This window comes from Ovis aries, chromosome 7 (genome assembly GCF_016772045.2).
Source record: "Ovis aries strain OAR_USU_Benz2616 breed Rambouillet chromosome 7, ARS-UI_Ramb_v3.0, whole genome shotgun sequence".
NCBI classification, from domain to species: Eukaryota; Metazoa; Chordata; class Mammalia; order Artiodactyla; family Bovidae; genus Ovis; species Ovis aries.
Genome location: NC_056060.1, coordinates 86,637,493 through 86,665,273, shown reverse-complemented (window position 1 = coordinate 86,665,273; position 27,781 = coordinate 86,637,493). Strand labels below are relative to the sequence as shown.

At 49.9% G+C, this 27,781-nt stretch overlaps 1 protein-coding gene across 6 annotated transcripts in view; it reads left to right on the top strand.

The window, feature by feature from the left end:
- POMT2 (protein O-mannosyltransferase 2) overlaps positions 1 to 26,508 on the top strand; it is a 41,891-nt gene extending 15,383 nt beyond the window's left edge. For 2 of the 6 annotated variants that reach the window (XM_042252792.1, XM_042252790.1), the window contains 18 exons: positions 453 to 561; positions 2,209 to 2,317; positions 4,075 to 4,234; positions 5,921 to 6,027; positions 6,862 to 6,944; positions 8,917 to 9,026; positions 12,930 to 12,996; positions 15,463 to 15,535; positions 17,242 to 17,320; positions 18,482 to 18,633; positions 19,068 to 19,159; positions 20,215 to 20,291; positions 23,296 to 23,409; positions 23,715 to 23,774; positions 23,865 to 23,970; positions 24,790 to 24,930; positions 25,076 to 25,190; positions 26,023 to 26,508. In XM_042252792.1, the coding sequence (XP_042108726.1) occupies positions 453 to 561; positions 2,209 to 2,317; positions 4,075 to 4,234; positions 5,921 to 6,027; positions 6,862 to 6,944; positions 8,917 to 9,026; positions 12,930 to 12,996; positions 15,463 to 15,535; positions 17,242 to 17,320; positions 18,482 to 18,633; positions 19,068 to 19,159; positions 20,215 to 20,291; positions 23,296 to 23,409; positions 23,715 to 23,774; positions 23,865 to 23,970; positions 24,790 to 24,930; positions 25,076 to 25,190; positions 26,023 to 26,128 (1,860 nt within the window). In that variant the 3' untranslated portion in view covers positions 26,129 to 26,508. The remainder of the gene's footprint in view (positions 1 to 452; positions 562 to 2,208; positions 2,318 to 4,074; positions 4,235 to 5,920; positions 6,028 to 6,861; positions 6,945 to 8,916; positions 9,027 to 12,929; positions 12,997 to 15,462; positions 15,536 to 17,241; positions 17,321 to 18,481; positions 18,634 to 19,067; positions 19,160 to 20,214; positions 20,292 to 23,295; positions 23,410 to 23,714; positions 23,775 to 23,864; positions 23,971 to 24,789; positions 24,931 to 25,075; positions 25,191 to 26,022) is intronic. The other 4 variants (XM_015097206.3, XM_042252791.1, XM_015097205.3 and 1 more) reach the window with 4 other exon arrangements.
- The last annotated feature ends 1,273 nt before the right edge of the window (positions 26,509 to 27,781 follow it).

Here is a 27,781-nt window from a genome sequence, read left to right as displayed (position 1 = left end):
CCTGCACACAGCAACGCAGACCCAGTGCAGCCAAAGCTAAACAAATAAATAAATTAAAAAGTACGCCGTCTGAGGTAGGAACACTTCACAGAAGGGGAGGCTGAGATACAGAGATATGACTTTGTCAAGGTCACAACTAGCAGTGATGGGTTGGTCCAACCCCAGAGTCTCCCACTTAAAACCAGCGTGCCCTCCTGCCCACACCTCCCTAGCTGAACTTCGCTGATTTCATGTCAGTGCACAAACTGGTGCTCAATGGGAACGTGAATGTTGCTTCATTTGATGCTTCACTATTACACTACCCCTTTCATATTTAAATATATTCAAAGTCGTCAAGTCATGCCATCTGTCATCAGGGCCCTCCATCTCAAAAGACCAGTCTGTACCAAGTCAGATAGGTCCCTGATGCTTTGCTTAGTTGGTCCCTTGACTGCTTTCCTGTCCTTCCCTAGTTCTGTGCATTCCTCGGCTCCATGCTCATCCCCTTGGCCTACCTCACTGTGCTGGAGCTGTCCCGGTCTCTCCCAGCAGCGCTGCTCACGGCTGCCCTCCTCACCTTTGGTAAGTTGTCCTGGACCACGTTTCTTGGGAAATTGACTGCCACTCTATGAATGTAGCTAGAAATCAATGCACTTGAAGATCCTTGTCTGTGGGTCCAGTTCTGAAGTAACCTTAGGACTGGGTAAATGTATTCCAGATTTCCTTTTACTCACTAGTGATACTTACATATATGAGTACTTGTATGTAGCAAGCCTTTATCGTGTTGGAGGTGTTGAGGGGGTATGGGTAATCTCAAGGAATACATTATCTCTAAGTTATCTGCATTTGAGTTTGGAATGGATAATACGTGTATGTGTATGTGTGTTTGTGTGTGTGTGTGTTTGAAGGAGGCTTACAGTTCTACTTCAACTAGTCTTAGTCTGCAAGATTAGTTTGCATTCCTTAAACTAATTTCATTTGAATGCAGGGGCATATGCCTCCAAGGCAGCTGGGTGACAGAGGAAAACAAAATAGAAATTTAAATTATTTCTGTGGATAATCCTCACATGGATAATTGAGAGTTGATCTGTAGAAATTGATCCTGTTGCTAGCCTGGCTCATATGAGAGTGAATTCATGACCTCATTGAGCTTAACATTTAAAGAAGTCCAAACCAGTTTAGATGGTTACTTTAGGGGTGATTCTGACTTTGCCCTGACAGATAAGGTTGCAAGATTATAGAATCTCCCTCTCGAGGACTGGTGGCTTTTTCCTTGGGTCTTTAATTTCCCTCCTCAGTAGTTCATTTATTCATTTTTCATTCAAGAACTACGTTCAAGCATCTACTTTGTGCTAAGCCACTTTCTTGGCCTCAGAGGTTATGCTGATGAGACAGGACTATCATGGAGCTTGCTTACTAATGGGGCAGATGACAAATAAACAAGTAAATTAGTAAGTCTGTAGTTTGACATTTTAAAGAGTAAGTACAACATAGAAAATAGAATAGGGTAAGGAATAGAGTAATATGGGGTGATTCTGTTTTAGGTAGGGTGGTCAGTGAAGAGCCCCCTGAGGAGGCGGCCTTGAGCAGATATCTGCAGGGACAGCATGTACTGTGGTCCTGGTGTGAGACAGCCCTTGGGAGGTTCAGAGAATAGCAAGACGCTGAGGCCAGAGCAGAGCTTAAGAGCAGAGGAGGCTGGATGGGTAGGGAGACCAGGGCCATCTCGAGGAGTTTGTTAGTCTGAGTGAGATGGAAAGACATTGAAAGACTTAAGCCAGGCCATGATGTAATGAAATTTTGTTTAAAAAAATTCAGCACCTGCATGGAGAGTCAACTCCCAACAGAGACTTCATGTGAAATGGTTAAGATTCTATCCTGGGTATATGTAGTTTGTGGCTATGTAAGCATGATGGCAGAACTTTGGATGGTGGCAGTTAGCAAGAGCCCTTGTCTCAGGATCACTCTGTCTGAATGAATGACACGATCCCTTCTGGGGTCAATGGCCTGAAAGTGTGAGATGCTCTTTCATATCATTGGGCTTTGGTGTACCCCAAAGCTGTGTCCTTCCGCTTTCCAGTTGACTCACTTGCCCATCTAATCTTGACTGCACAAACGCTTACGTGCAGTTAAGCCCAAGGGGGACTGTTTCTTAATGCTGGGGTATTTTGTTCTCGGGGGGGCCTGTCTCTGATTCCGCTTTTTGACCACTGAGCTCATGTTTTTCAGACACAGGATGCCTCACTCTGTCCCAGTACATCCTCCTTGACCCCATCTTGATGTTCTTCATCATGGCTGCCATGCTGAGCATGGTCAAGTACAACTCCTGTGCCAACAGGTCAGCAATACCATCTCTGGGAAGGGGTATCAGAAGCTGTGGCAGCTTGAGAATTTCTATTATGTCCAGGGTTGGGGTGGGTACAGTGCCTAGACGACTTGTCTTGAAGCTGAATTTCAGGCAAGTATACTTTAAAAAAATATTTTAGATTGCCCATTTTAGATTATAAAAATAGATTTACAGAAGTTTTCTATAGATAACTTTTATTTTTGCTTTCCTAAGACTAAGAAGATATCAGTTGTCTTTTTCAAGAGTCTTGTTATTTTCACAATGAGGGTGGATTTGGGTAGAGGTTTATGTTACTTTATGAAGGAGTCCTAATGCCTTCCCCCACCCCACCAGCTAGCCACTCCTGAGCACCATGCTGGTTAGGAGATCTCAGGACAACTTCATTCTTCACGTGCTCTGTCCTAGAGGGGAGAGCACCAGAGTAGGTGTTGCCTGGGAACTGTTTGGCTCCCTGCCCTGAGTCCTGACCCAAGGATGGGAATGATGTACCCAGAGGTTGGCTTGAAGGGTTCACATGGATCAAGAGAATCCCTGCAGGCCCTGGTCAGTCCTAAAGCTGCTCTGGAGGGCCTGGTCTTCTTCCAGAAGAGTCCTTTCCAGATCATCCTTCGCCTCTAAGAGAGTAGAATAAGTCATTGCATCCAAACCAAAACAGCTGGCTCTGCCAAGGCTTTTCCAGAAGCAACCTGATTTCATGGCAGCCAGGCCATGACTTCCAGCTCTCTCTGGGTTTGGCTTATCTTCTGCCTGCACCATATCGCCTCCTAGCTGCCATTTCTTGAGTACATACTATGTGCCAGGTACTGTGCCCAGAGCTGAGGGTTCAGGAACACATAGATCTTGACTGTTAAGGCGCATTTGCTCTGGTGGGGGCGAGGCTGTGGAACCTGGGGGTCGGCAGCTCTGAGCACTAAGTGCTCTAATACAGCAGATCTTGGAACCAACCGCCTGGCTTAGTACCGTGCTCCACTGCTGGTGGCTGTTACATGACCTCTCTGTACCTCGAGTCCTCATCTGGAAGAAGAGGCTGATGACAGGCTCTGCCTCTATGGGGTTGTAGTGAAAGTTAAAGGGTTAATACAGGGTGTGGTAATGGGGCTTCTGTGGGGCTTCTCTGGTGGCTGAGTGGTAAAGAATCCACCTGCCAATGCAGGAGATGCGGGCTCCATCCCTGGGTTGGGAAGATCCCCTGGAGGAGGAAATGGCAACCCACTCCAGTATGCTTGCTGAAAAAATCCCATGGACAGAGGAGCCTGGCAGGCTACAGCCCATTGGGGTCGCAGAGAGTCGGACACGACTGAATGACTGCGCACCCATGCACGCACTAGCAAAGTGCTCAGAACAGTGCCTAACACGTAGTAACACTCAGTAATAGCTGCCTTTTACAGGGGACAGGCCGCCTGAATCCAGTGGGCTTCTCTGGATTTTCCTTTTTCTTCCACTTGATTGGTCACCACTGAAGAATAAGCTCTTGCTTATTTGACGCCCCTTACTTACTTAGCCAGGGCTGCCATGACCCTCCTCCCCAGAAGAATGATGTTCTTACACGGTGCTCCCGCAGTCTCAGGGGTTACACAGACCACATCCGTCTCGGCGCCATGTGTGGTCCCTGAGGTTGGGAGCCCTCGTGAGAAAGGCCACAGGGCAGCCTCTCAGAGTCCGGGGACCTCTGCCCCTCCCCGCGCTGCACTTGCTATTGAGTTTGGTTCCAGCCGCCAAGCTGAACTCTATGTCTTATTGGTTTTCAGGCCCTTCTCTGCCCCCTGGTGGTTCTGGCTCAGCCTGACTGGCGTTAATCTGGCTGGCGCTCTGGGAGTCAAGTTTGTTGGCCTCTTCATCATCCTGCAAGTGGGGTGGAACACCCTTTCAGACCTTTGGCACCTGTTCGGAGACCTCAGTCTTTCAATGGTGAGAACCCAAGCACTTTTAGAAATGTCTTTGCTCCCTGGAGCCAGCGGCCTTTCTCCACTTCTGCTGCTGGGGGCAGAATGGCTGTGTTCCGGGCCCCAGGCGGGCTGGATCCAGCTGCCCTCTGGAGGGCACAAGGCAGCAGGGGCTGGGCCATGACCAACGGGCTGGAGAGGAAGAAACGGAGAGGATGGACTGACATCCTTGGGGTTCTCTTTTGGCTTTCATTCCTGCATTGGTTTTTAAATGCTCTACAAATGACTCATTGGAAGAAACCCTGATGCTGGGAAAGATTGAGGGCAAGAGGAGAAGGGGGGCAACAGAGGGTGCTTTGGTTGGATGACATCACCGATTCAATGGACATGGGTTTGAGCAAGCTCCAGGAGATGGCAAAGGACAGGGAAGACTGGTGTGCTGTAGCTCATGGGGCTGGTAAGAGTTGGACACGACTGAGTGACTGAGCAACAGCGGATGATCCAAGGGGCTCCTGTTCCACTGGGCTCAGCCGCATGCGTGGCAGACGCTGAATGCATGGGGCTTGAGTAAACACAGTGGGCTGACTTCCTGAACTTACGGTTTTCTCTTCCTGACCCAGAGTCTCTGGACTTGGAGGCCAGGAAGGGCCTTATAGTTTATTACAGTATTATTTATTAAGAGCTGACTCTGTGTCCTGCATTATGGAAAATGCTTTACCTTTATCATCTCATTTCCTCTTCATAACAATCCCGTGAGGCAGGTAGTTATTACCCCCTTGACAAATGAGGGAACCAGACCTAGAGAGGTGATATTGTTCCCAAGGTCATACAGATAGTGAAAGGTAGATCTAGGATTCAGAAAAGAGAGGCTGGCTCCACACCTACTGCTCTGCTGTAATACTTCTCCATCACCTCTGGCCCTAAGTCCCAACAAGTTCATTTAGAAAATATAGACAGACCATCCACTGAGTGTGAGACCCAGAACATGCAGATGAATAAAACAAGATTCCTGCCCTCTAGAGACAATGGAGACAGAGAGAGAAATAAGAATGGAAAGAAAAATATAAGTCATGTTCCAGCCAACAAGTGCTGTGAGAGCACAGAGGAGGGCGCGAGCCCAGGCCCAGGCATTCCAGGAAGGCTCCTGGGGGAAAGCTGAGGCCCAAAGTTAAGATCAGGGGCATTTATTCATGTTCACATGGTGGGTGGGGCCAGTGCAGTGCAAGAAGAGTAGGGAAAGTGCAGGGTGTTGGTGTGACTGGGAGGCAGAGGTAGTGAGGGGTGATGATGCTGAAGATGCAGGTCCCGCCTTGTCAGCAGTCTGGGGACAGCCCAGGGCCCTGGGTGAGCGTGTGGACAGGCAGCGGAGGGCTGGCCAGTGTCAGCCCCCGGCAGTGCTTGGTTGGTTGGGTGTTATAAGAAGGCTTAGGGTTTCCACATACCTTTTTCTCTTGATGGCCAGTTTTTCAGTTGTTTCTGATTATGACTTACATATGGGCCGATGTGCTCAGTCGTGGCTGATTCTTTGCGACCCCATGGACTGTAGCCCACCAGGTTCCTCTGTCCATGGATTCCAGGCAAGAATACTGGAATGGGTTGCCATTTCCTTCTCCAATGACTTACATGTAAAAACTTAGAAATAACACACACATCAGGCATAAGGCATAGTGAAGCCTCCTGTGCCCAACGCCGGTACTGACTCTGTTTGCAGGTGACCTTGGGAAAACACCTGACCGCTCGCATCCTGTGCCTCATAGTGCTGCCACTGGCTCTCTATATCGCCACCTACGCTGTCCACTTCATGGTGCTGAACAAAAGGTACCGCCAGAGCCTTGCCAGTGTCTCGCTTCTGTCCTTCTCTTGTCTCTAAGCCTATGGAGGAGCTGCATGATTTCCTAGGTCTGTGGCTGGGATGACCCAAAGGGGACCCAGGGTTGGTTTCCTCCTGGGTTCTGTCTTCTGGGTACCCTGGCCTGAAGGAAGAAGAGAAGGCCTTTGTAGCCAAACTGCCTCTTATCCCTAAAAACGGTCCCCTGTGCTGACCGGGATGGGGGACCCTGAGCACGTAATGAGGGTAATAATAACAAGGACACCGGCAGCTCCCATTTAGAAGGCAGCGACTGAGTCAGAACTGTGCTCAGTGTTTGTATACATTATCTCATTTAGTCACAACAGTTCTTTTGATTTGTTTAAATCCCTGATTTATAAATGAGACGTTGAGACTGAATGAATTCACCTGACTAGCGGGGGAGCTGTTGTTTGGACCCCCGTTTCTCTGACTCCACCCACTGTGTCCGTCCACGACACCGCGCCACCACTCCCTTGTGCCTATGTGCTCAGGTGCTCAGTTGTGTCTGGCTCTTTTGGGTCTCCATGGACAGTAGCCCGCTAGGCTCCTCAGTCTGTGGGATTTCCCAGACAAGAATACTGGAGTGGTATGCCATTTCCTTCTTTAGGGGATTTTCCTAACCCAGGGATTGAACCCCCATCTCCTGCACTGGTGCGTGGATTCTTTACCACTGCACCACCTGGGAAGCCCACCGCTCCCTTGTATGTCTTTTAAACCAACCACACAGAGCTCTTCCCAGGGCTGCTGGGAAATCATATTTCCACTCCTTTGACTGCTCCCTTCCGCTCCACCCTCCCCCGCAGCGGTCCCGGTGATGGCTTCTTCAGTTCTGCCTTCCAGGCCCGGCTTTCAGGAAACAACCTTCACAACGCGTCCATCCCTGAACGTGAGTGTCTCTTGGCCTTTATGAAGAGAGAAGGGCAGGAGGGATTCCTGGGAATTGGATTGGAAAAGACGATATGACAGCCTGAGTTACGTTAGATGGCAGAGTGGGAGAAAGATCAGTTAAATCTGGTCTGAGCACTCATGAGAGTGAACAGGGACACAGAAAGGCAGAGCAGGGCGTCCTGAGCAGTGAACTCTTTGATCAGAAGATGGCTTGTCCGGTGTGGCTATGGGAAGACAACAGAGGGAACCTGGGGGCAGGGGAGTGAGCCTTTTGGGGCTAATGGTCAGTTCCCACCAGAGTGTCCTGTTCACAGAGGCTAGTTGAGCACGTGTTAGCCATGTTGGAGGCAATGGGGCCTGGAGTAGGATCTCTATGCGATGTGGCCATGTGAGCTCAGTATATAAAGAGGGAGCGCAGAGCTCTGGGGATCGAAGGTATAAGAGATCACTTCTGTAGGGGGTCAAGGGGCAGGGATTAGAGGCACACAGAGCGAGATAGGTTGGGCCCAGGAGATTGCTTCCTGGAGTCATGGACAATGTCCTGTGGTCTTTCCAGGGCCTGGAACACAGTGGGCCTGCCCAGACTGTGGAAGGAATGAGAAATAGGAAAGCAGGTAAAAATTGGCTTGGAAAGGTAGATGTTGGGTTCCACATTGGCTTTGAGAAGCTTGAGGAAACCCACGCAGTGGGGCCTGTGGGCTCTCAGCTGAGGTTTTCAAAGAAGTCCCTTGAAAAGGGACGGTTGATGCTAGGCGTTGGCTGTGGTCCGAGAAGAAGCTGTAGAAAGAGGAGAGGACAGGGAGAGGTCAGGTCACTGGGGAGTGCGGGGGAAGGGCTTTGCAGGAGCAGTCCAGGGGGCACTGTGGGGTTGAGGAGGGAGACAGCCTAATCAAGACACAGCTGTGGCCAGCAGCGTGTGGGGCTGTGTGTGCTGGCCAGCACGAGGCCTTGGAAGGATGGTGCTGTGGGGTTATCAAATTCCTACTTGCCATTTAAAAGGCCCAGTTCAGTTATGTTCTCTTCATTAAGCCATCCTCTTCTCACCCTTTGGGCAAGAATTTATTCCTCCCTTCGCTGGGCTCCCACCATGTCACACGTTGTCACACTTTTGCTGGAACACGGGCTCGTCGTCCTATGCTGGTCACTGTGTGAGGTCATCGTCCCCAAGACTGGACTCTGCTAGGTCCACAGCCGGGCCTCCTCCTCCTTTGCATCCACTGTGTAATTGATTCTTTTGACCAAAATGAATGAACAAAGGAGGGCAGGAGCAGCCAGCTCAGGTGCTGTGAGACCTGTTTCCCTGGAGTGGGGACAGGCGGGCAGCCACATTGTGGAGCATGGAGAGGAGGGACAGTCAAGAGGCTTCTTTCCCATAACCCGGGGCCTGTGGTGGGAGGATGGATGCTCTCGGGTAAGCTGTTTACTCTGGGTTTTTTTTTTGCTTAAATTCATTGAGCAACTACTGCATGTGGTAGACTCAAAAGGCACAAAATGATATACAGTGAAAAATCTATCTTAACAGCCTCTCTGTGTTAACATTATATCTTGGAGAACATTCGAGATGAAGACATAAATACTTTCTCCTTCTTTATTCCATGGACAAGTTGTTTCTGGTCTTTGCTCTTATAAACAGTGCTTTGATAATAGCATTGTGAAACCCAGCCTCTTCTGAAGTGCTTTGGAGTGGGGAGGGGAGGGGAGGGTGCAGGTGAGACTGTGGTGACCGCCCCTTGAGGTGACTCCCTTGGGGAGGGGTGGGGAGGGCACAGGTGAGACACGGGTGACCTCCCCCTGAGGTGACTTCCTTGGGGTGAGGAGGCAGCTGCAAGTCTTGCTTTCCGCAGTCCTGGGCCCAGTGGAGTCTGTTAGAGGGCTGGGGGGTCCTGTGGCTTCAGAGCCACCCCCAGCCCCGTCAGGGGCCGCATCCACCCCGGGCCAGCTCACACCATCTGCTGCCCTCCTCCTCCCAGACCTGGCCTACGGCTCCATGATCACTGTGAAGAACCTGCGGATGGCCATCGGCTACCTCCACTCGCACAGGCACTTCTACCCCGAGGGCGTGGGCGCCCGCCAGCAGCAGGTCAGTGGCACACCCGCCCTTCTCTGCCTTCCCGTGCTGTCCTGCTCTGTTTCCCCTGCTGGAAACACCCTGCCCCCGCCTGCACCCTCTTCTCTTTCCCCTGGCTAGCTCTAGCTTCCCAGGCTTCCCCTGGGGGCTTCCCCTCTGACCACCATGTCCCGCCTCTTCCTCATCCTGGGTCAGGTGTGTCTGGTGTGGGCAGCGTTCTCGGAATCCTTGACGAGCCTGTGTGGTAACCCTCTTCCCATTGAGCTGGGAGCGCTTTCTTCCTTCCATCTCCTTGCTGTTCAGCTGCTGGCTCCTGGGAGGCTCTGGTGCCTGGCTCGGTGGCCGGCACAGAGTGGATGACGAGCAGAGCGTAAAGGTTATAAGCCCAGACCTGGGAACCAGACTAGTGTATCTGAGTTTGAATCCTGGTTCCACAAGAGTGTGACTTTGAACAAATTCCTTAAACTTTCTGTGCTTCCGTGGGTTCATCTTTAAATGAGGGAAAAGAAATGGTACTTCTCTCCATCTCTGAGGTTGTGAGGATTGGGGGAGATAATCCATGTGAAGTGCTCATTGAAGGGTTAGTGGTGAGTATCATCTGAACGGGTGAGGGACGCTGTCCGTGTCCACATGACAGGGCGGTCGGTATGGCTGTGGGGACAGTACCTGAGAGGGAGGAGGGTGTTGGAGAGGTTGGTGGGACTGGCTCGTGAAGAGGCCTCCAGTAGATTTAATTTTGTTCTGCTGACACTGAGGAGGCATTGAAACTTACTAAGAGATAAGATGTGATTAGGTTGCTAGCTTAGAAAGATAGCTCTAGTAGGAGTGTGATGGATTGGAAGGGGGAGCAGACCAAAGGCAATAGTCATAACAGGATGGTGAACAGTCCTCAGGGAGAGGTGGGGAGTGATTCAGGGCCCAGAGACCGACAGATGTCCGGGGTGAGCCATATCAGGTCTGTAGTTTGGGGGTCAGGAGGTCAAAGTGTATGTGTGATCATGCTGGTTCACTGTAATCAGAAAGGGAGGAGGAAGTGTGGCTTGGGAGATGAGTTTTTGGTGTGTGTTCTAGGCCCGGGACCTGTCTCAGGAAGGAGACGTGAGTGTGTAGCATACAGATGTAGTGACACAGTGACATTGCCCTGAAGGGTGTGCAGAGGGGAGGGCAGTGTGTAAAGCAGCATTAAAGGTGCGCTCAGAGTGGTGCTGGGGAAGCAGCTGAGAAGGAGGGCGTGGACGGGGAGGCCGGAGGAGAAGAGGAGGGGAGGGTCCGGCAGAGTCTCCGGGGGCAGGAGACGCTGGCAGTTCAGGTGCTGCAGAGACTGTGGAGGAGGAGGCCTGGGCGGGGCCGTGTGGGAGGCCTGGCAGCTCTGACCAGGAGGCTTCTGTGGCGTGGTCAGGGCCGGGCTCTCAGATGGGTGACCTGAGGAGAGAGAGGGAGGAGGGGGCTGCAGGGCTGGCTACTGTCCTGAGAAGCTTGAAGTGCGCTTTCTCTTCCTGCCAAATGGGCTAAATCTTTACTCTGTGAGAAACTGTTGCATCTCAAAGTGTCTTATTATTATTTCCTTATTTACTAGAAAGTTGACCCAGAGTATTGGGTTTTGGTATCAGTTTCCCGTTCTGGGCTCTCTGCTTCTCTGTAGCGCAGTGGTTTTCAGCCCTGACTGCGCTTTTTTCATAGAATCCACTGGAGCGCTTTTAAAAAATTCTGAGATTCTTGCTTAATTAGTCTGGGATGCGGCCCATGCCTTGTGTATTTTTGTTTCAGTTTTAAGCTTTCCAGAGGAGTCTAACATACAGTTGCCCTTCTGTGGTGATACCTTGCTCCTAATGTCATGTAGTAACAGATGTGGTGCCTGGGAACCCCTATGCTGTGACTTCCCTGGTGGCTCAGGTAGTAAAGAATCTGTCTGCAGTGCAGGAGATCTGAGTTCGACCCCTGGGTCGGGAAGATCCCCTGGAGAAGGGAATGGCAATCCATTCCAGTATTCTGGTCTGGAGAATCCCATGGACAGAGGAGCCTTGGCAGGCTGCAGTCCATGGGGTTGCAAAAGAGTTGGATACAACTGAGCAACTAACACTCACTCACTCATACTGTGCAAAGAGCCGTGTTCTGAAAGGCCCTATGAAGCTGGTCCTAGGGTTACCCACTTGAAGCCCATGGGTGGAGACATGAAGTTGTGAGAGTCATCTACAGCGAGCATGTAGGCCAAGGGACAGAGAGTCTGACTTTATCACTGACTGAGTCTCTGAGCCTTCCTCACCTGTGTCTCCATCAGTAAACTGGGGGATTGGACTTAATAACCTCTCAATGTCTTGTCAACAACTCTAGGTCTTGATTTTTAAATGTTTTTAAAGCAAAATTGGAAAATATAGAAAAGTATTTTTTAAAAAGTTAGACATAATCCGAGGACCAGTGTTAATCCATGTAGATTGATGTACAACATTCTACTGTAATAGGATACCTATGTTCCTAGGAGACCTCATATTATAAAAAAAACTTCATTGTTAAAATAAATGTTTCAGTGGGAAAAAGAGGTCATGGACTTATATTCATAATAAATAAATGACTTTTCTAATAGGAATTTTAATAATAATGATTTTTGTAAAAATAAACAAACAACACAGAGTGCACCCATGAGCACCACAAAAGCTTAACATCCTTGAGTAAATTCAGGTTGGGTGAAGTAGATATATGGGCTTTTGTTCCAGAGTTTGAACTTAATTTCTCTATGGCTGCCAAACTTTTAATTTCTTGTATGTTCTTAATACTATTGGCCCTAATATTTTCTGAGAAAGCAAGAGCCACTGAAACAAAGCAGCCATAATATATAAATAAGTTTTTTCCTATATGCTAATTCCAAACCACTTTGAAAGTAAATGTCATGTTTTATCCAACTGGAGTTATTAAAACTCACATTGTAAGAGAGAGGTGTTTATTTTTGTTGCTTCTGGGTGTTTATGTGCTTGTTTACATGCTTGACATGATTGTATGTATGTAGTCTATCCTGGGAGCTTTGGATTAGCTGGCTGGGTTTGAATCCTGTCTCTCTAGTTGACAAGCTGTGTGACCTTGAGTGGAATTGCTTAACCTCAGTTTCCTTATAAGTAAGGTGAGGGTAACCATTGTACCTACAGCCTAGAGATGAGACGTGCCCAGTGCTTAGCACAGGGCCTGGCAATAGATGGTAGCTGTTTCCAACAGCAGCATTTTATAAGCCTTTTCCTGTGCTGGTAAAAAAAAAAAAAAAAGCCCTGAAATGTTTTCTGTGTAATATTCTTTCCTGTGGACATTCCATCATGTTAACTATTCCTTTGTTATTGGGGTTCCCAAGATTTTTGCTGGTGGATTAATCACAGCATTAATACGTGTGCATGGACGTACACACACATACACACATGCCATTTTTAAAAATTAGCATATACAAAATGGCTATGGCTAAAATTTCAGGCTTCCAGGACAAGATATTAATAGAGCTTCTTCCATTTCATTTGACCACATTCTAGAAAATATAACAGCCTGAATTTTTCATGTCGAGAGTTTGAGGCATGGTCTTGATGGCTTTTTAAAATGTGCTGAATCCTCTTTGTGCTGCAGACTGTGTTACACTGCGTTGTCATGTTTCCTGCCTCAAGGAGGCTGGAGCTTGAAAGACAGGATGCAGGGAGGCACGAAGAGACCAGTCAAAAGGGCTTTTGTGGGAAGATGCCTCTAAGTGCTGAAGGAAGGAGAAAACCACACTTACCAAACGCTGCTTCTGGCCCATCTGGAAACATGGCCCCTCGGGTGGGTGGCTGGGGCTTCTGAGAGAGCCCGGAGCAGTCCTGGCTCACTGCTGACTGTCCTGTGGCTGACTGTGCTGATGGTAACACTCTCCTTCCTCCCACCTCCCCTTCCTTCCCCTACCCCACCCAGGTCACCACCTATTTGCACAAGGACTACAACAACCTGTGGATTATCAAGAAGCATAATTCGAACTCAGGTAATGCAGCAGAGAACTGATGCTTCTATTGTTACTTACGCTGAGCCCTCCTTAACATTCCTCATGCTTCCAAAAGAATGGTTCTAGGATGGGCTTTCCTGAGGATTCTTTGCCATCTTGACTGATCTCAGTTATCCTTTCAACAGTGATTTATTGAGCCCCCGCTATGTCCCAAGGACTGTGGTTGGTCTAAGGATAAGTAGTAAGCTAGAGTGATAAGATCGGGCCCTGAGAGCTGTCATTTTGAAGCCAGAGAGCAGGCTGAGCCTGACTTGGTCTGGATGAGGTTCCCTGGGCATGTACCGGGGACACACAGTCGCTGCGCTCGTCTGATTTGGAGCACAGCAAGCCGTGCAGTCCCCAGCGTGTGGTATGGCTTGGCTGTCTGGATGTGATAGAGGGCCACTGCCCACTGCTTGGCCCAGGCCTGGGCCAGTCAGTGGGAGACCTGTGGGCCTGCCAGCCCTCTGGCTGGCCTTGTCTAGGCCTGCACAGCTGCCTCTGACCACCTGGGCAAAGCAGCTCTGAAGCACACCTGGGCTCCTGGGGCTTTGTGACAAGGGCTGTGTCTGTGTCTTCTGTGTTTTGGACAGACAGCTGGCTACTTGCAGACTGTGCCTTCTGCTTCAGTTGAGAAGAGAACAGAACAGAGGGCGTCTCCCACTCACCTGCCAATTGTCTTATGCCGCAGGTGTACACTGTGACTCCTCGGCAAACACCACCTGGCTCAGCCTGTCTCGAGTCAGCTGCTCCTGGTCTTCATGGGGAAGTGGCAGCTTCTCATCTGAATTCATCTTCTCTGTTCCTTTCCCCAGCTCCTCTTATTGCCATGGTTTTCTCACTAGAAATGTGACCGACATGACCAGTGTCTTTGCACCTGCTCCTCAGTAATATGAATATGACACCATTGTGTGCCTGTATACTCAGTCGCTTCTGTCATGCCCAACTCTTTGCGACCCTGTGGACGGTAGCCTGCCAGGCTCCTCTGCCAGGTCTGTTCCGTACCTTATAAGACTGGTATAGATTGTGCTTTGACTTAACAGGCCAAATATAAGTGGTCTATTGCAATGAGGATTTATGAGGGAAGACCAGCTTTCTTTCTAAAGTCACATGGGCACAGACCAAATCTTTAAACATCCCTGTTCTGTTACCCTGTTGTAGCTTCCAGGTTAAGGTGGCTGCATTTTACCCAGTAATGAAGGAGTCATGTGAAGGCAGGTTGCCTCAAGCACTTGGGAAGTGGGAACTGTCTTGATGAAGGTCTCTGTGTTCTTGATGGCCGTGAGTGCCCCTCCTCTACAGGCCCATGTGAAGTAAAACTTCCCTCCCCGTTGATGTATCTGATCTGTCATCTTGCTGATTATTCTTTTTAAGAAACCTTAGAAGACAGCGTAGGAATGGGGATCTCTCTAGTTGAGTTCTCTAATTCTCTTGCGAGCCAGTGATTTGTCCTGACAGATCTCTTTCCTGACCTTGAGTGTTGGTGTCCACTCCTGGGACAGAAATTTGCGAGGATCCTTCTGTGTTGCTCTGATTCCTGCCACTTTCCTTTTCCACTGTCATCACTTCATTAGATCTTCATTGATCTTGACTTTTTGATGATATAGAAGTAGTCCTTTTCTTCCATCATTTTCTTTGGTTCACGTTGATCAAGTCTATTGTCAGAGACAAGATAATCACTAGCAAAATATGCAGGGTGTAATGTTTGATTTTGAAGAGAGCTGTGCAAATGATCATTTGCTTGGAATTAATATTTGGAAGACTTTATTTTTACTACCCAAAGGAAAATCTTATTATTTATCTTCCCAGCTTAAAAATCTTCTAGTTGGGGGCTTCAGTGCTTGGCCATTAAAGGCCGCATTTCCCAGCCTGGCATACACAGTCTTGCCCCACTTGTCCATCCCCTGGCCGATTCCCACTCTCCTTTCTGCCCACCCTAACCATGTGAAGTCATTTGCCATTGATCAAATGAGTTTTTCTCTTTCATACCTCTGTGCCTTTTCCCCACTCGTTCACCTGACAAATTCTCCCTCTCCTTTAAGAGTCTTTTCCAGCATTATCTCTGGGACACGCTTCCCTTCTCCTCTCAAGACAGTTGGCTTTGATCCCACAGCATTCTGTCAGCACCTCGAACAGGACTTAGTAAAGTAAATGTCGCTCAGTCGTGTCCGACTCTTCGCGACCCCATGGACTGCAGCCTACCAGGCTCCTCAGACCATGGGATTTTCCAGTCAAGAGTGCTGGAGTGGGTTGCCATTTCCTTCTCCAGGAGATCTTCCCAACCCAGGGATTGAATCCAGGTCTCCCGTGTTGTAGGCAGATGCTTTACCGTCTGAGCCACCGGGGAAGTCAGCAGGAACAGGACTTACCACGTTGTAAATACTATCACTCTTTACTGGTAGGCCCTCGATTGATACTAGTTTAATGAGCGAACGATTTTGGACATCAGTGCTTGTTTCTTCTTAGCAGATCCCCTAGACCCTTCACACCCAGTGGAGTTTGTGAGACATGGAGACATCATTCGACTAGAACACAAAGAGTAAGTAAATTTGCTGTTTGGCATAAATGAGTGGTTTGAGCGCCAAAGGTAGGAAGCTCTTTTAAGCAGGAAATAAACAGAATCAGATGTGGACCAAGGCCCTAGTAAATGGAGCAAGGCTGCTATGCTAAAATGGGAGAATAATTACTGTGCCTATTTTGGCTTTGGGAAGCTTTGGACTTTGAGTTGAACTTCGAGGGTACCTTTCAGTTTCCCTTTGCCCAGGGGCAGCAGGGGGTGGGGGCAGTATTTGAATGGCCCAAAATTTCTTCTTCAGGGGTTGCCTTTAAAAAGATATGAGTCTGTTTCTGAATATGGCAAACTAGTTCATTTCTCCAGTGTTCTCCCTGAAAATAACTAAAAATGCCAGAACAATGTAGAAACATCTTCTGAAAAGCATAAAGAACCGACCAGATAGTAAGGAATTACTACATCAAAATCTCAGTGAAAGGGGAAATACAGAGAAAATGTGGGATGCTGTGGCCCTTTCTGCTTTGAGCCTACGATCTTGAGTTTTGGTTTTTGACTGCCTCTTGAGAGAAGTTTTGAAGGCCAAGCTTTAGGCTCACCCAAAGTGGTGAGTTATTGTCATCTTCACTTCAGATTTATAACCCCCAAACGCTTGGTGTTAGGGTAAATCTGCCCTATCTACCTATATTCAGAGTTTATTTGGGAGGTCAGAGTGCCTTGGGGGTTAAGGTTTGTCAGGGAAACAAATCTGATTCCTGAGAAGTAGTGATTACCAACTGATCTTCATATGGATTTGCAATCCAAATTCATTTTACATGGATTGTCTCAAAATCTTCAAGGCATGAATTTAAATGAACATAATCCTAGATGTGGTAATGTCTCCTAGGAACCTGGCCAAAAGCAAATGTGAACCCTCTTTTGGGAAAGAAATGTTGTTATCCATTCCTATAAATAGTTTTTCAGTAACAGTGCACCCCAAAAGTAACCAAACACTCAAGGAAATAGGGCACTGTGTACAAAATGAATGGGAACAGTAGATGACAGAAGCAGCCCTGCAAAAGTTTCATGTGAATTATCACATACAGATTTTTAAAATAAAATCAGTGGTCATTATATTTAGATATAGATATAGATATAAAAGCAGTGTTTTTTCCCTAGTCAGTAGGATTATGGATACTTAAATTTTAATTTTATTTTTATAATGAACATTGACTACTTGTTATAGATAAAAGTAAGGATTATTACAAAAAGCAAAAGTAAAATCTCAGGTAACCTTCCACTTCCTGCACAGATCCCCATTTGGTAAAACTGACAGGAGCAGAAACAGTAGATGAGAGGGAGGAGGTTTGCCTGTCTCTGGCACATGTGGATTACAAATTTTAATTTTCTTCCCCCTAAAGCTGCCTCATAACTCAGACTAGCTTGCCTCAAACCACCAATGTGTTCAGTCATCCCCTCTCCCCCCTGCTCAAGTTATGGGTGAACAAGAAGTGAAGCCTCTTTCTTGGCACGTGGTCCAGTACTCCTGTCGGTCTGTCCCTCCTGGCTTGGGCAGCTCTCCAGTTCTCTGGGTATTTCTTGTGAGTGAATGGGCAAGAAGGTCCTGGTTTGTTGGATTTTGTAGTTTGGATTCTAATTTTTCTTCCCTGAACAGATGACTCTGAATATCCTGGGTAAAAGAAGAAACATCACACATCTCTTTTCTTCAAGATAATGACACTTCTCTTCATTTCTAGGACTTCTCGGAACTTGCACAGTCACTATCACGAGGCCCCCTTGACCCGGAAGCACTATCAGGTCACTGGCTATGGCATAGTAAGTGAGCCACTCGAGTGTGAGCAGGACGCCAAACATTGAGGGGCCTGGCTCAGTGCCATGAGGTGGAGCACGCCCTTCCCAGAATTCCGGAATGTTCCTAACGATTGGTTGCACAGGGACTCTTAGCATTCAGGACCTTTTTGGCTAGGCTTGCTGTGGGAAAGGCCGCCTGTGAAGTCTATTTTTTTTCCATCTCTTGCCTCTATAATAACCATGCCATTTTTATGTTCTGACACATAATAGATGTCAAATATGAATACTATTTGAGTCTCTTTTAAAATCATATTGTACTTAGAAGCCACAGGGCCACAATATGAACCCAGAAGAATAGACAGGTCTATCCTTTGCCAGATCCCAAATTCTCATTGGCTTTATTTTTACAGATTACCTCTCTGTTCTGCAGAGGAATATTGTCTACCTTGCTTTTGGCTGTTTACTTCTTGGGGTGATGCAGCTTACTGAGGAAGCTCTATGAGTATTTCGGACTTGGGAAGGAGTTTGAAAGCAAAAACACCTAGTGAGAAGATAGATTTATGACTAGCTGTCTAAGCTCCCTTCCAAGGGCTTTGGTGCTTCAGTAAAGACTCTGGGTTCCTTAAGGTAGAGTTCCCAATCCTCTTTCCATTTGCTTATCCCACATTATAATAGAGCCAAGACTCTGAACTTCATCTGTTTCTGGTGAGCATCTCCTGATGAGAATTAGATACAACTGTCAAAATTTCCACAGTTTGATATCTAGGCCAGACATTCCTTAGATGGATGAGTGTCCGTATGGCCATGGTGACAAATGACCCAAATTTATTTCTGTTGGTTCATGGTGATGTCTTGAGTTTAATTTAAGGGCAGAAGCATCTATTTAGAACTTAAACTGTACTTCTGCGAAGTGAAGAATTGGACTTCAGGCTCCAGGCTTCATACTACTTTTCTTGGTTGTGATAGTGAGGCCTGGGGAAATGGCAGTTATGTGGGATGTTCCTTGGGATGTTTCTCTGGCCCTCTTTTTCTCCTTCCCACCTCAGTCACTTAGGCCAGTTTGGTCTTTGACCTCTGTAACCTGATGGCATCTGAAAGGCTGACCATCTCCCTTTTTTGATGCGCCTTCTCTGAAGTCATCTTATTAATATTTTCTTTGTATTTTTTTCTTGATTTATGTGGCAGAATGGGTCAGGGGACTCGAATGACTTCTGGCGGATTGAGGTTATAAACAGAAAATTTGGAAACCGAATCAAAGTGCTGAGAAGTCGAATTCGTCTCATCCATTTGGTCACAGGTTGTGTCCTGGGCTCCTCGGGAAAGGTCCTGCCCAAGTGGTAAGTCTCTGGGGTTTTAGCATCCCAGCAGTGGCTCATGCTTTTCCTTTCACACTTATAAGGAGAATGCCCCAAACTTCCATTCCCGAATGATCAGTGTTCACCTCGTATTTGCTTTGTCTTTCTGGTAGATGGAAGGAGAAAAGGCATCAAGAACTTTATGGAGCATAGAGCTCCAGAGTTCCTGTGGTGTTTTACGTGTTGTAATAGTTGAGCATTTATATCTCTGGCCTGTGATAACTCTCTGGTTCTGTGTCTCTAAACTGGGCATGATGTATGCTAGACTACTTCTGGGATAGTCATGGAGCAGAAAAGTGAGAGGCTGGAAAGAGCATGGCCACTAGGTTGGAAAGAGAAGAGTTCCATGCAGCTGCAGTACTGCTGTCTGGTGAGTTTCAAGTCTTCTGAGAGACATCTGTGACTCCTTTTCACAGGGGCTGGGAGCAGTTGGAAGTCACATGCACACCATACCTAAAGGAAACCCTCAGCTCCATCTGGAACGTGGAGGACCATATCAATCCCAAATGTGAGTGAGGTCATGTCCTGGGCTGGCTCTGAAGGGAACATCTCTAAGTCACACTCATCTGAGGAAAATAACCCTTTACAGACTCTGCTGCCATGGTATCTTATTGTTGCATTATCTTCCTTTTTTAAACCTAGTCTCTTCATATGAATTGTCTGCATGGGCAGCTCCTTTTTCTTCCTGCTCACTTAGACTTCCTATCCTTCTTACGCTCTTCTCCCACAAGTGACCGGTGGCCTCACTCGGGGCCAGAGCTGGTTGCCTCTCACTGGGGTTGACTCTTCCTGCCGCCTGCAATGCAGGTCCATCCGCTTGCCTCCTTCTGGGCTCTCTGTCCCCTCTGTGGTTACCTCCCTAACCTCAAGGCTCAGAGGAAGCTGGTGCTTTCCCTCTCTGCCCCTGCGTAGGCTCCTCCCCTCCCCACATCCAGCCGAGGCTATTACAGAAGGTGATGGCCACGGCCCTTGATCGATCCTGTATTTATACTCCCAGGCTCCAATCTGACATTTCCAGTCCAGTGTCGTTTCAACTCGAGTCTCTGAGCTCATCCTCTGCCTCCTAAACTACCCCCTTTAGGCTTGATTTTTCTTCTGCATGCTTCCCACTTCATTCTTACCACCTAATTTAACCAACCAGCTAATTAACTAGCTAATTAAACAATTCACTGACGAGTATGCTGGGAGCCTTGTAGGGCCCTGGGGATGCCTTGGTGAATGAGATAGGCTGGGTCTCAGTCCTCACGACCTGCTTCGGGTGTGGGAGCCGCATTTGGGGCAGCACCATCATGAAGGGTAACAGCGCAAGGGCTGTGGGTGCCTCCAGTGGAGGGTGCGGTGGGGGGGGGGAGCTTTTCATCTGTTGCCATTTCCTCCCTCAGAATGCCTGCTGAGTGCTACAGGCTGAGGGAATGATGGAGAATTCCTCAACACTCTCACAGGCTTGTTGGCTTGTCAAGAAGGTTACACTCAGACCCTGGCAGCAGAGTGAATATCGTGGACAGACAGCTGTGAGGAGAGGCTATGTGAGGAAGGTTCACGCCTCTGTCTTTCTTTTTCCAGTGCCGAACATCAGCCTGGAGGTGCTGCAGCCCAGTTTCCCTGAGATAATGCTGGAGTCCCACTTGGTGATGATCCGGGTACTGTGACCCCTTCCCACTGGGCAGCTTCTCTAAGAACTCTCAGGCATCCGCAGATTTGGATCACAGATCAGTAACCATGCTATAGGCCCGCTGCCCTCTTGTGGAGGACTCTGAAAGTGTCTTCACATACTGACTGAAACTTGGTCTTCAAGGGCACTAAATGATGGTGGTGATGCTGCTGGTGGTAACTGTGTGAACACTTACTTAGCTTCTGTGTGCCAGGCACTACTGTAAGCACTGCACGTGTATTAACTCACTCACTACTCATTACAGTCCTCCAGAGATTCCTGTCCCCAGTCTACAGAAGACAGACCTGAGCACAGAGGTTAAGGAACTTACCCAGGGTCACAGCTAAATGGAAGCGGTGGATCTAGGCCTGCAGAGTCAGTGCTAGTGACCACTACACTCCTCTGTCTCTAAGTGATTCTCAGATCTGTTCAGGTGGCAGAGCCTCTGAGCATCACAGTGCTCTTGGTTGAAAGTCATGAGACACTGATAGTTGATTCCATCATAGGAAATTAGAATCAGCTAGGATGAAAGGCCAGTGTGAGTATGCTGTTTATATGCAGCATAAAATCCCAACCACGACCCCACTCATGTTCCCAGAGAAACAAACTGCATAGGGGGGCATGGTTGATGCTTTTCAAGGTTTTAAAGACTCACTGTTTGTACTCTGTCATTAGTAGTTGACAGCTGACATAGGTTTAAGAACAATTGAGAGACCAAATCTTTAAATTGAGAAAATTCTACCCACCAGCTTAAAATTTCCTCTTTGAATTGGAAAAACCCTGCTACAGTTTTGATGTAGAGGGAGAAACCTCTTTACTGTGACTTCTGGAAAACGAGCGCTCTGCAGGAACAATGTTTAGAGCCAGGTTTGTGGACCTCTGCATTGATGCAGAGAGCAGTAGCACTTGTTATTTCTTTCCTGGCGAGCCATTGTCAGTTGGTCACTCCTGGAAGTGATTATGTAAGCAGCACTTGGTAAATACAGTTGACTTATTTCAGCAGATTCAATTTAAAAATTCAACTTTTGTCATTTTTGCACATTGGGAGGTGATGAGTTGACAGTAACCGATCTCCGGGTCACTTCTTCCCTGACTCTGTGCTTGTAGCTGTCACTGTGGCCTGATGACAGAGCTCTTTTGAATATATGCCTGTCAGTCGAAATATCATTTTAGGTCTGGGTAGAATTTTAAGACCAAGTCTAAATAAATAGTCTTATTTCTTTTTTCATTATCTAAGAGGTGGAATCAAAGAAGAAAAGGGACATAAGGAAACTTTCTTATTCAACGGATGTAGAGTCACAGTGGGGAGAGAGAGCAAAATAGAAACCACAGGGCATCTGTTAGCCAAGCAGGAGTCTCAGGCCTGGGCAGAGAAGGCACCTTGCCTGCTGAGGTTAGCTGGAACAAGCCTCCTGGGTACTAAGCATAGAGAACAATGCACAGATATACAGATTTTCCTTGCTTCCATTTCTTGGTTTACTAAAGGAGCTCGGTTTCTGAAGAGTTTAATGTGTAGGATGCCCTTGGCTTGTTCTAACTCTGGCTGGAGTCCCTGGGTTTAGGGCTGAACCGTACTGGCTAGAAGGAATTGATTTCCCTCAGCAGCTGCTCTGGGGTCCAGAATGATTCATTCTTCATTGTGAGGTTCTTAAGATGGCCATAATGGTTGAAGGGCTGAGCAACTAGCCCCTTTGGGTCTGACACCCCGCTGCACTTTCTACCCTGAAGGAGCAACCCAGCCACCCTAGTGAGGCCTGCAGATGACTCCTAAGCCCTTGAGGCATTGGGTTAATAAGGCCCTGGCTGGTGGTTCAACGAACCAGGCTTGGATCTTTCTTGGGCTAGACCCGTGGTCCTTAGTAGAGCATGATTTATGCCTCTGAGGGGGTATTTAACGACTTCCAGAGACGTGTTTGGCTGGCATAATGGGTAGGGGTGTTCCTGGTATCCAGTGAGTAGAAGCCAGGGATCCTCACCACTGTACACTGCACAGGTCAGCCCCCACCAGAGACATCTGCAGCCCAAAGTGTCGTAGTGCCCCTGTGGAGAAACTTTGACCTGACTCCTCCTCCTCAGTCTGTCTGATGACGAGGCTGGCACCATCCTGCTGGTTAGCATCCAGGATCCTGACCCTTTTCCTTCTTGTTTTAGCGAAGGTCTGATTTTGCCATATGAAGACAGGTGATTAGATATTCTTGGCTGGTGGACTGAAGGGACTGAGATTGAGTCCTTCAGACTAAAGTGTGCTTTCTCAACCAGGGGGTAATGCATTCTTAGAGGGCGGAAAAAAGGAAACAGGTTTTAATGTATAAAACACAGGTATTCATTCATTATATAAACAGATATACAGAATACCTATAGTATTAAAATGTCATGAGGGGACTTATTCTTCTGATTGTTTTGCAGTATATACCAATGTTAAGTCATTATGTTGTGTACTTGCAACTAATATAATGTTATCTATAAATTATACCACAATAAAAAATGCTTTAAATGTCACTGCAAGGGAGTATTTAAGGAAAATATATCTTAAAAATATTGACTGGGGACAGATAGTAATGAAAAAAAAAATTACTGAGAAACACTAGGCTAAAGTAACTTTTCCAGAGTCCAGGACTTAAGAGTTCTGGGTTTGGGTTTGAAATTGGCCTTTCAAGGAAACAAATAAGTGAGCCCTGATTTTACACGCCCCTCTCCTCATCCTCTTGACACCTTATCCTTTGCCAGGAAGATGGATATATATTTTGTGCCAAGGGAAACAGGTCTGTCATGCCTCTTTCCCTCGAGCAGAGAGAGTCTGAACGGACTGTCTCTGCCGGGACATGGAGGCCTGCTCGTTGGGCGAAGTGGGGCAGCTGTGGTCAGCAGGTGTGCGGTGACTGAGAGTGACCCCTGACTCTCCCCTGCCAGCAAGGAAGAGGAGAGAGGGCTTGTCTTGACATGTGGCCACACATCAGAGATGCCCGACCCTCATGTTCCTATCGGCCTTCTAGAGCTCTGTCTGGACCAGCTTTTTCCTTACCACTTTCCTGCAGGGGAACAATGGTCTCAAGCCCAAGGACAACGAGTTCACGTCCAAACCCTGGCACTGGCCTATCAACTTTCAGGTAGGGCCCAAAGCGAGAGCTCCTCCCCAGGAATGGAGCCAAGGAGGAGGCTGTGGAGCCTTGCTGGCGGTGTGGGGTGCCGGGGTGGGGAGGCAGGCCTCGCCGGGTGGAGGGTGGCCAGAGATGGGCTCTGCTTGTGCTCTGCTGGACCCAGCCTCCCCAGGGAGCTCACGGAGAAAGCGCCTGCTCCAAGCCTCCTGCCCAGGCTCCCTCTGTGTGACAGGTGGCCCGTCTTCCTCCCCTGGAGACTCGTGTGGCTGGGAGGGGCTGAGCCCTGTGTCCAGTCTGTGTCCTTTGCTCCACAGGGCCTGCGCTTCTCAGGGGTCAATGACACTGACTTCCGAGTGTATCTGCTGGGTAACCCGGTGAGTGTCCCGCGTGCTGCGGTGGGGCCCTGAGTGTGCCCGCGGGGCGCTGCTGCCTCCTCTCACCCGCCTGTGCCCATCTCCCTGCAGGTGATCTGGTGGCTGAACCTGCTGAGCATCGCCCTCTACATCCTCTCAGCGAGCATCTTTGCTGTGGCTGTGCAGAGGGGCGCCCATCTGCCTGTCAAGGTTGAAGGTCTGGTTCCTGGGCTCCCCTGCCCCCACCTAGCAGCCCGCAGGGTACCCGCACTTGGGGAGTGCCTACCTGCTGATGGGCCATCCTCTGCCTTTCCCTCCCCTTCTTCCCTTTTCTTCTCTGTGACTTTTTAGAGCTCAAAGCACCAGATGCCTAGCGCTGTGTTAAACCCTGTATCCTCCCAGCAGAGTTTATTACCTGTTTATGGATTAGGAAACCAAGGCACAAGGAGGTTGAGAACCTTGTCCCAGTAGGTGACAGAACTGAGGTTCACACCCAGGCGGTCTGCATTCAGAGCCTTCACCGTTGACCTCTACACTCTGTGCACGACTGCCCATTTTTTCTCTTCTGCTCTTCTGTCCTCTAGTCAGGAGGAAAGCAGCCCCCAGGCCATGGGCCGCAGCATCTGAGACGTTCACACAGGTCCTCTGCTGCCTCTGCAGCTCCGTGTCTGCAGACGTGGTCCCAGGCCGCCCCTCCCCAACCCCCGTCCTCCCCTGTGCCCACACCCCTGCCCTGTCTGGCTGCAGGGATCTGTGTGGCAGCAGAGATGCAGGAGCTGGGGCCGGAGGCCGGTCGGCCTGCTGCTGGGGTTGGGCCCCCCTGCCGGGGGTGCCCAGGCCTCCCGGGCTGGGGAGTGAGCAGTTCCTTCTCCTGCCAGCCGCCGTAGGGTTGTTCACCCTGTGGGGTGAGGGACAGAAGGCCCACTCGGGTGATGTGGCTTCTGTGAGTCACATGGCAAGGAAGGGGCAGAGCTGCACGGGGCAGGCCCCATGCCCATCCCTGTCAGCTGACCGGGCTGTGCTGCTTGGGGCCCAGGGCTGTCCCAGGTCCTGCTGCGAGGAGGCGGGCAGCTCCTGTTCGGCTGGATGATGCATTACTTCCCCTTCTTCCTGATGGGCCGGGTCCTCTACTTCCACCACTACTTCCCCGCCATGCTCTTCTCCAGCATGCTCACAGGTCAGCACTGCCCTCCAGGACCTGGGTGATGAGGGTGGGCAGGCGGGATGAGACCACCGTGGAGCGGCGGTGCGGGGAGGGGCCCATCTGCCTCCCCAGAAGACGTCCTCTGATGGAGCAATGAGGGGTTTCCCTTCCTCCCCAGGCCTTCTGTGGGATACCCTCCTGCGGCTCTGTGCCTGGAGCCTGGCCTCCTATCCACTGGCCAGATGCGTGCACGTGCTGGGCATCCTGACCCTGCTCCTGGGAACTGCCTACAGGTGAGCACCCCCTGCACCTGCATGGCCCGCCCCCCAACCCCGAGGCCTCAGCCCTGGGTGCGTTTTGGAACCCCTGTTGAAGCACACTGGTGCCTGGCTCTGTCTCCAGAGGTTGGTTCTGGTTTTGTTGAGCCCGGTTTGGGCCCTGTCAGCCACAGTTTCCAAAGCCCTGCACGTGACCTGAAGGGGCAGCAGGTAGAGAAACGTGGACCAACGCCCTGCGTTTGTGCCTCTAGCTGGTTGCTCCCGGCTCTGCACCTCCCTGGCCCATGCTGGAGAGCACCTCTCTGCAGTCACCTGGCTCCCAGCTGGCACAGCTCTTGGCGGGGGGCAGGGGGGCAGGTGTAGAGGGTCACCAGGGGGGGCGGTGTGGCTCAGAGTAACTGCAGGGAGGATGCTGTTTGGCAGGCCGCCCCCTCCCCCATCTCACAGTCTCACAGATCTGTGGTTGAGCATCACTGGCCTTGAGGGGCCAGGGGCAACATAAAGTCCTGAACTGGGAATAGTGGACCTGTGACCTGAGAGCACGTCCACATTTTAACAGGGAGTCTGGGCCACACAGCCCATGACCAGACCCTGGCCTGCTCTGTCTCCTGGGCCTCTTGAGAAGAGCCCTTTTCCCTTACTGTCATTACGTTGGTCTCTTTCAAGGTCTCAGAGTATGGTGTCCCCAGGTGGTGAAGTCACACAGGCGTGCTGACACGTTGGGGTGGGTCCCGTAGGTAGAGAAGGTCTGAGGAGCTGAGAGTCAGGGGTCTCAGGGCTCCCTGCCTCTGCTGAGGCCCTAGGGTGCCAACTGCCCCCCAACCCCCCCGCCGGTTCTCCCCTGCAGCTTCTACCTCTTCCACCCTCTGGCTTATGGGATGGTAGGTCCCCTGGCCCAGGACCCCCAAAGTCCAATGGCCGGGCTCAGGTGGCTGGAATCGTGGGACTTTTGAGGCCACTGCAAGGACTCCAGCCTGAGACCAGGACCTTCGTGGAGACGGCCAGCTGTGGAGCCAGTCCCCGGACCCTCCCAGCCATGGAGGAAGCAGCCTGAGGAGCCTGTGGACTTCCGCTGCCTGCCGGCACCCCACCCCGCGAGTGCAACCCACTGGGGAGCATCGTGGCCCTACTCCTCACAGAGACTCCTCCACTGGGTCTGCTCAGCCACAGACGACTTCCCTCTCAGGCCCATCCCCTGTGAGCGGCGTGAGGAAGGATGAGTGTGGGAGAGTGTGGGGGTGAGTGTGAGCGTGTGTGTGTCCGTGTGCCTCTGCAGTGTAGACCGTGACTGTGGACAGTGGAGCGTCATAAACTCTAAGAAATTGTCCAGGGCTACAGTAGTATTTTCTGGTGTTTTTTTCTCACTGGATTGGGTTGTAAGATTCATCAGAAATTCTCAGCTCCAGGAAGGCTGACTGTACTGACCGCGCCTTGGGGAATCACCTTGGGTGGAGCCGCCAGGATTGTCAAGGCTATGCCGCCCTCCTTCCCACAAACAAGCAGATCCTTAAGCCGAACACCCCAAGCTGGAGGGCCCGCCTCTTGCCTGCAGTGTGTGCTCAGGGGCCTGGGTCCCAGCGCGAGGCAGCCCCACTGGCCCTCCTCAGCCTTCGGCTCCTCACCGTCTGGGAACGCCGGACCTGTGGTTGGTGAGGGGCACAGCACTCCGTCCCTGGTGCTGTGTTCTCAGGGCCTGGGAGCCAGGGGCAACTAGTGGCTGCCCATCCCCTTCCTTCTGCATCCAGCCTAGCTGTGAGGTTGGGACCCACATGCTCCCACCGGCCCCTCTCCTAGCACCCAGGTGAATGTGTGGGGTTGCCTGGGCTCCTGGTGGGGTGTCAGGGGCCGGGTTGCCCCGGCCTTTCTGGGCTAGTGTTCCTGTCACTCACTAAGCTTTCCCCATTCTTCCTTCTCTGGTCCCCCATGCTGAAGCCCTCCTTTCACTGTTTCATTCCCCTTCCTCTGGGTCACTGTTTCACCAATCTCCTTTTCCCCAAGGCCCCAGAGCACCTAGACATGCATCAGAACTTCTTTTTACCACCTTGAAGCCCAAGCAGGCAGCTCAGAGCTGTTCCTTTTGCTTCCTCCCTAGATGAAAAAGAGAAAACCCTTGGGCCAGAACTGAACTAACCCAAGGCTAATCCCTCAGCCCGCTTCCATCCTCCTGGTGCATGACAAAGTTGTTTTTTTTTTTTCTTTGTCTCAGAGGACTATAACACTTCAGGGTTTAATGATGAACCTCTGCTACTTTCCATCTTCCCTCCTCTGTAGCCCCCACCAGCTCTGCCAAGGTCAGAGCTCTTTCAAGCTCTTTGCTCGGCGGTTGCCACGGAGACTGGAAATTGGTCCCAAGGACAGGCTGTGCTCCCCACTGGGTGGTGGGGAGGGAAGCTTCTGGCTGCTCGGACGTTCAGACCGACCATCATTAATGTTAATAGAGGAAATGCAGTCACATCCAAAGCAAGGCAGGTTTGTTAATTAGATCTGGGGCCCCTGTGACCTCCCTTTCCCAGGGCTGCAGCCCTTTTGACTTCCCCCAGCAGGAAGCGCTGCTGCCGGGTGCTGAGTCTGGGCTGCTTGCTTAATTGTGTTTCTGGAAGGGAGGG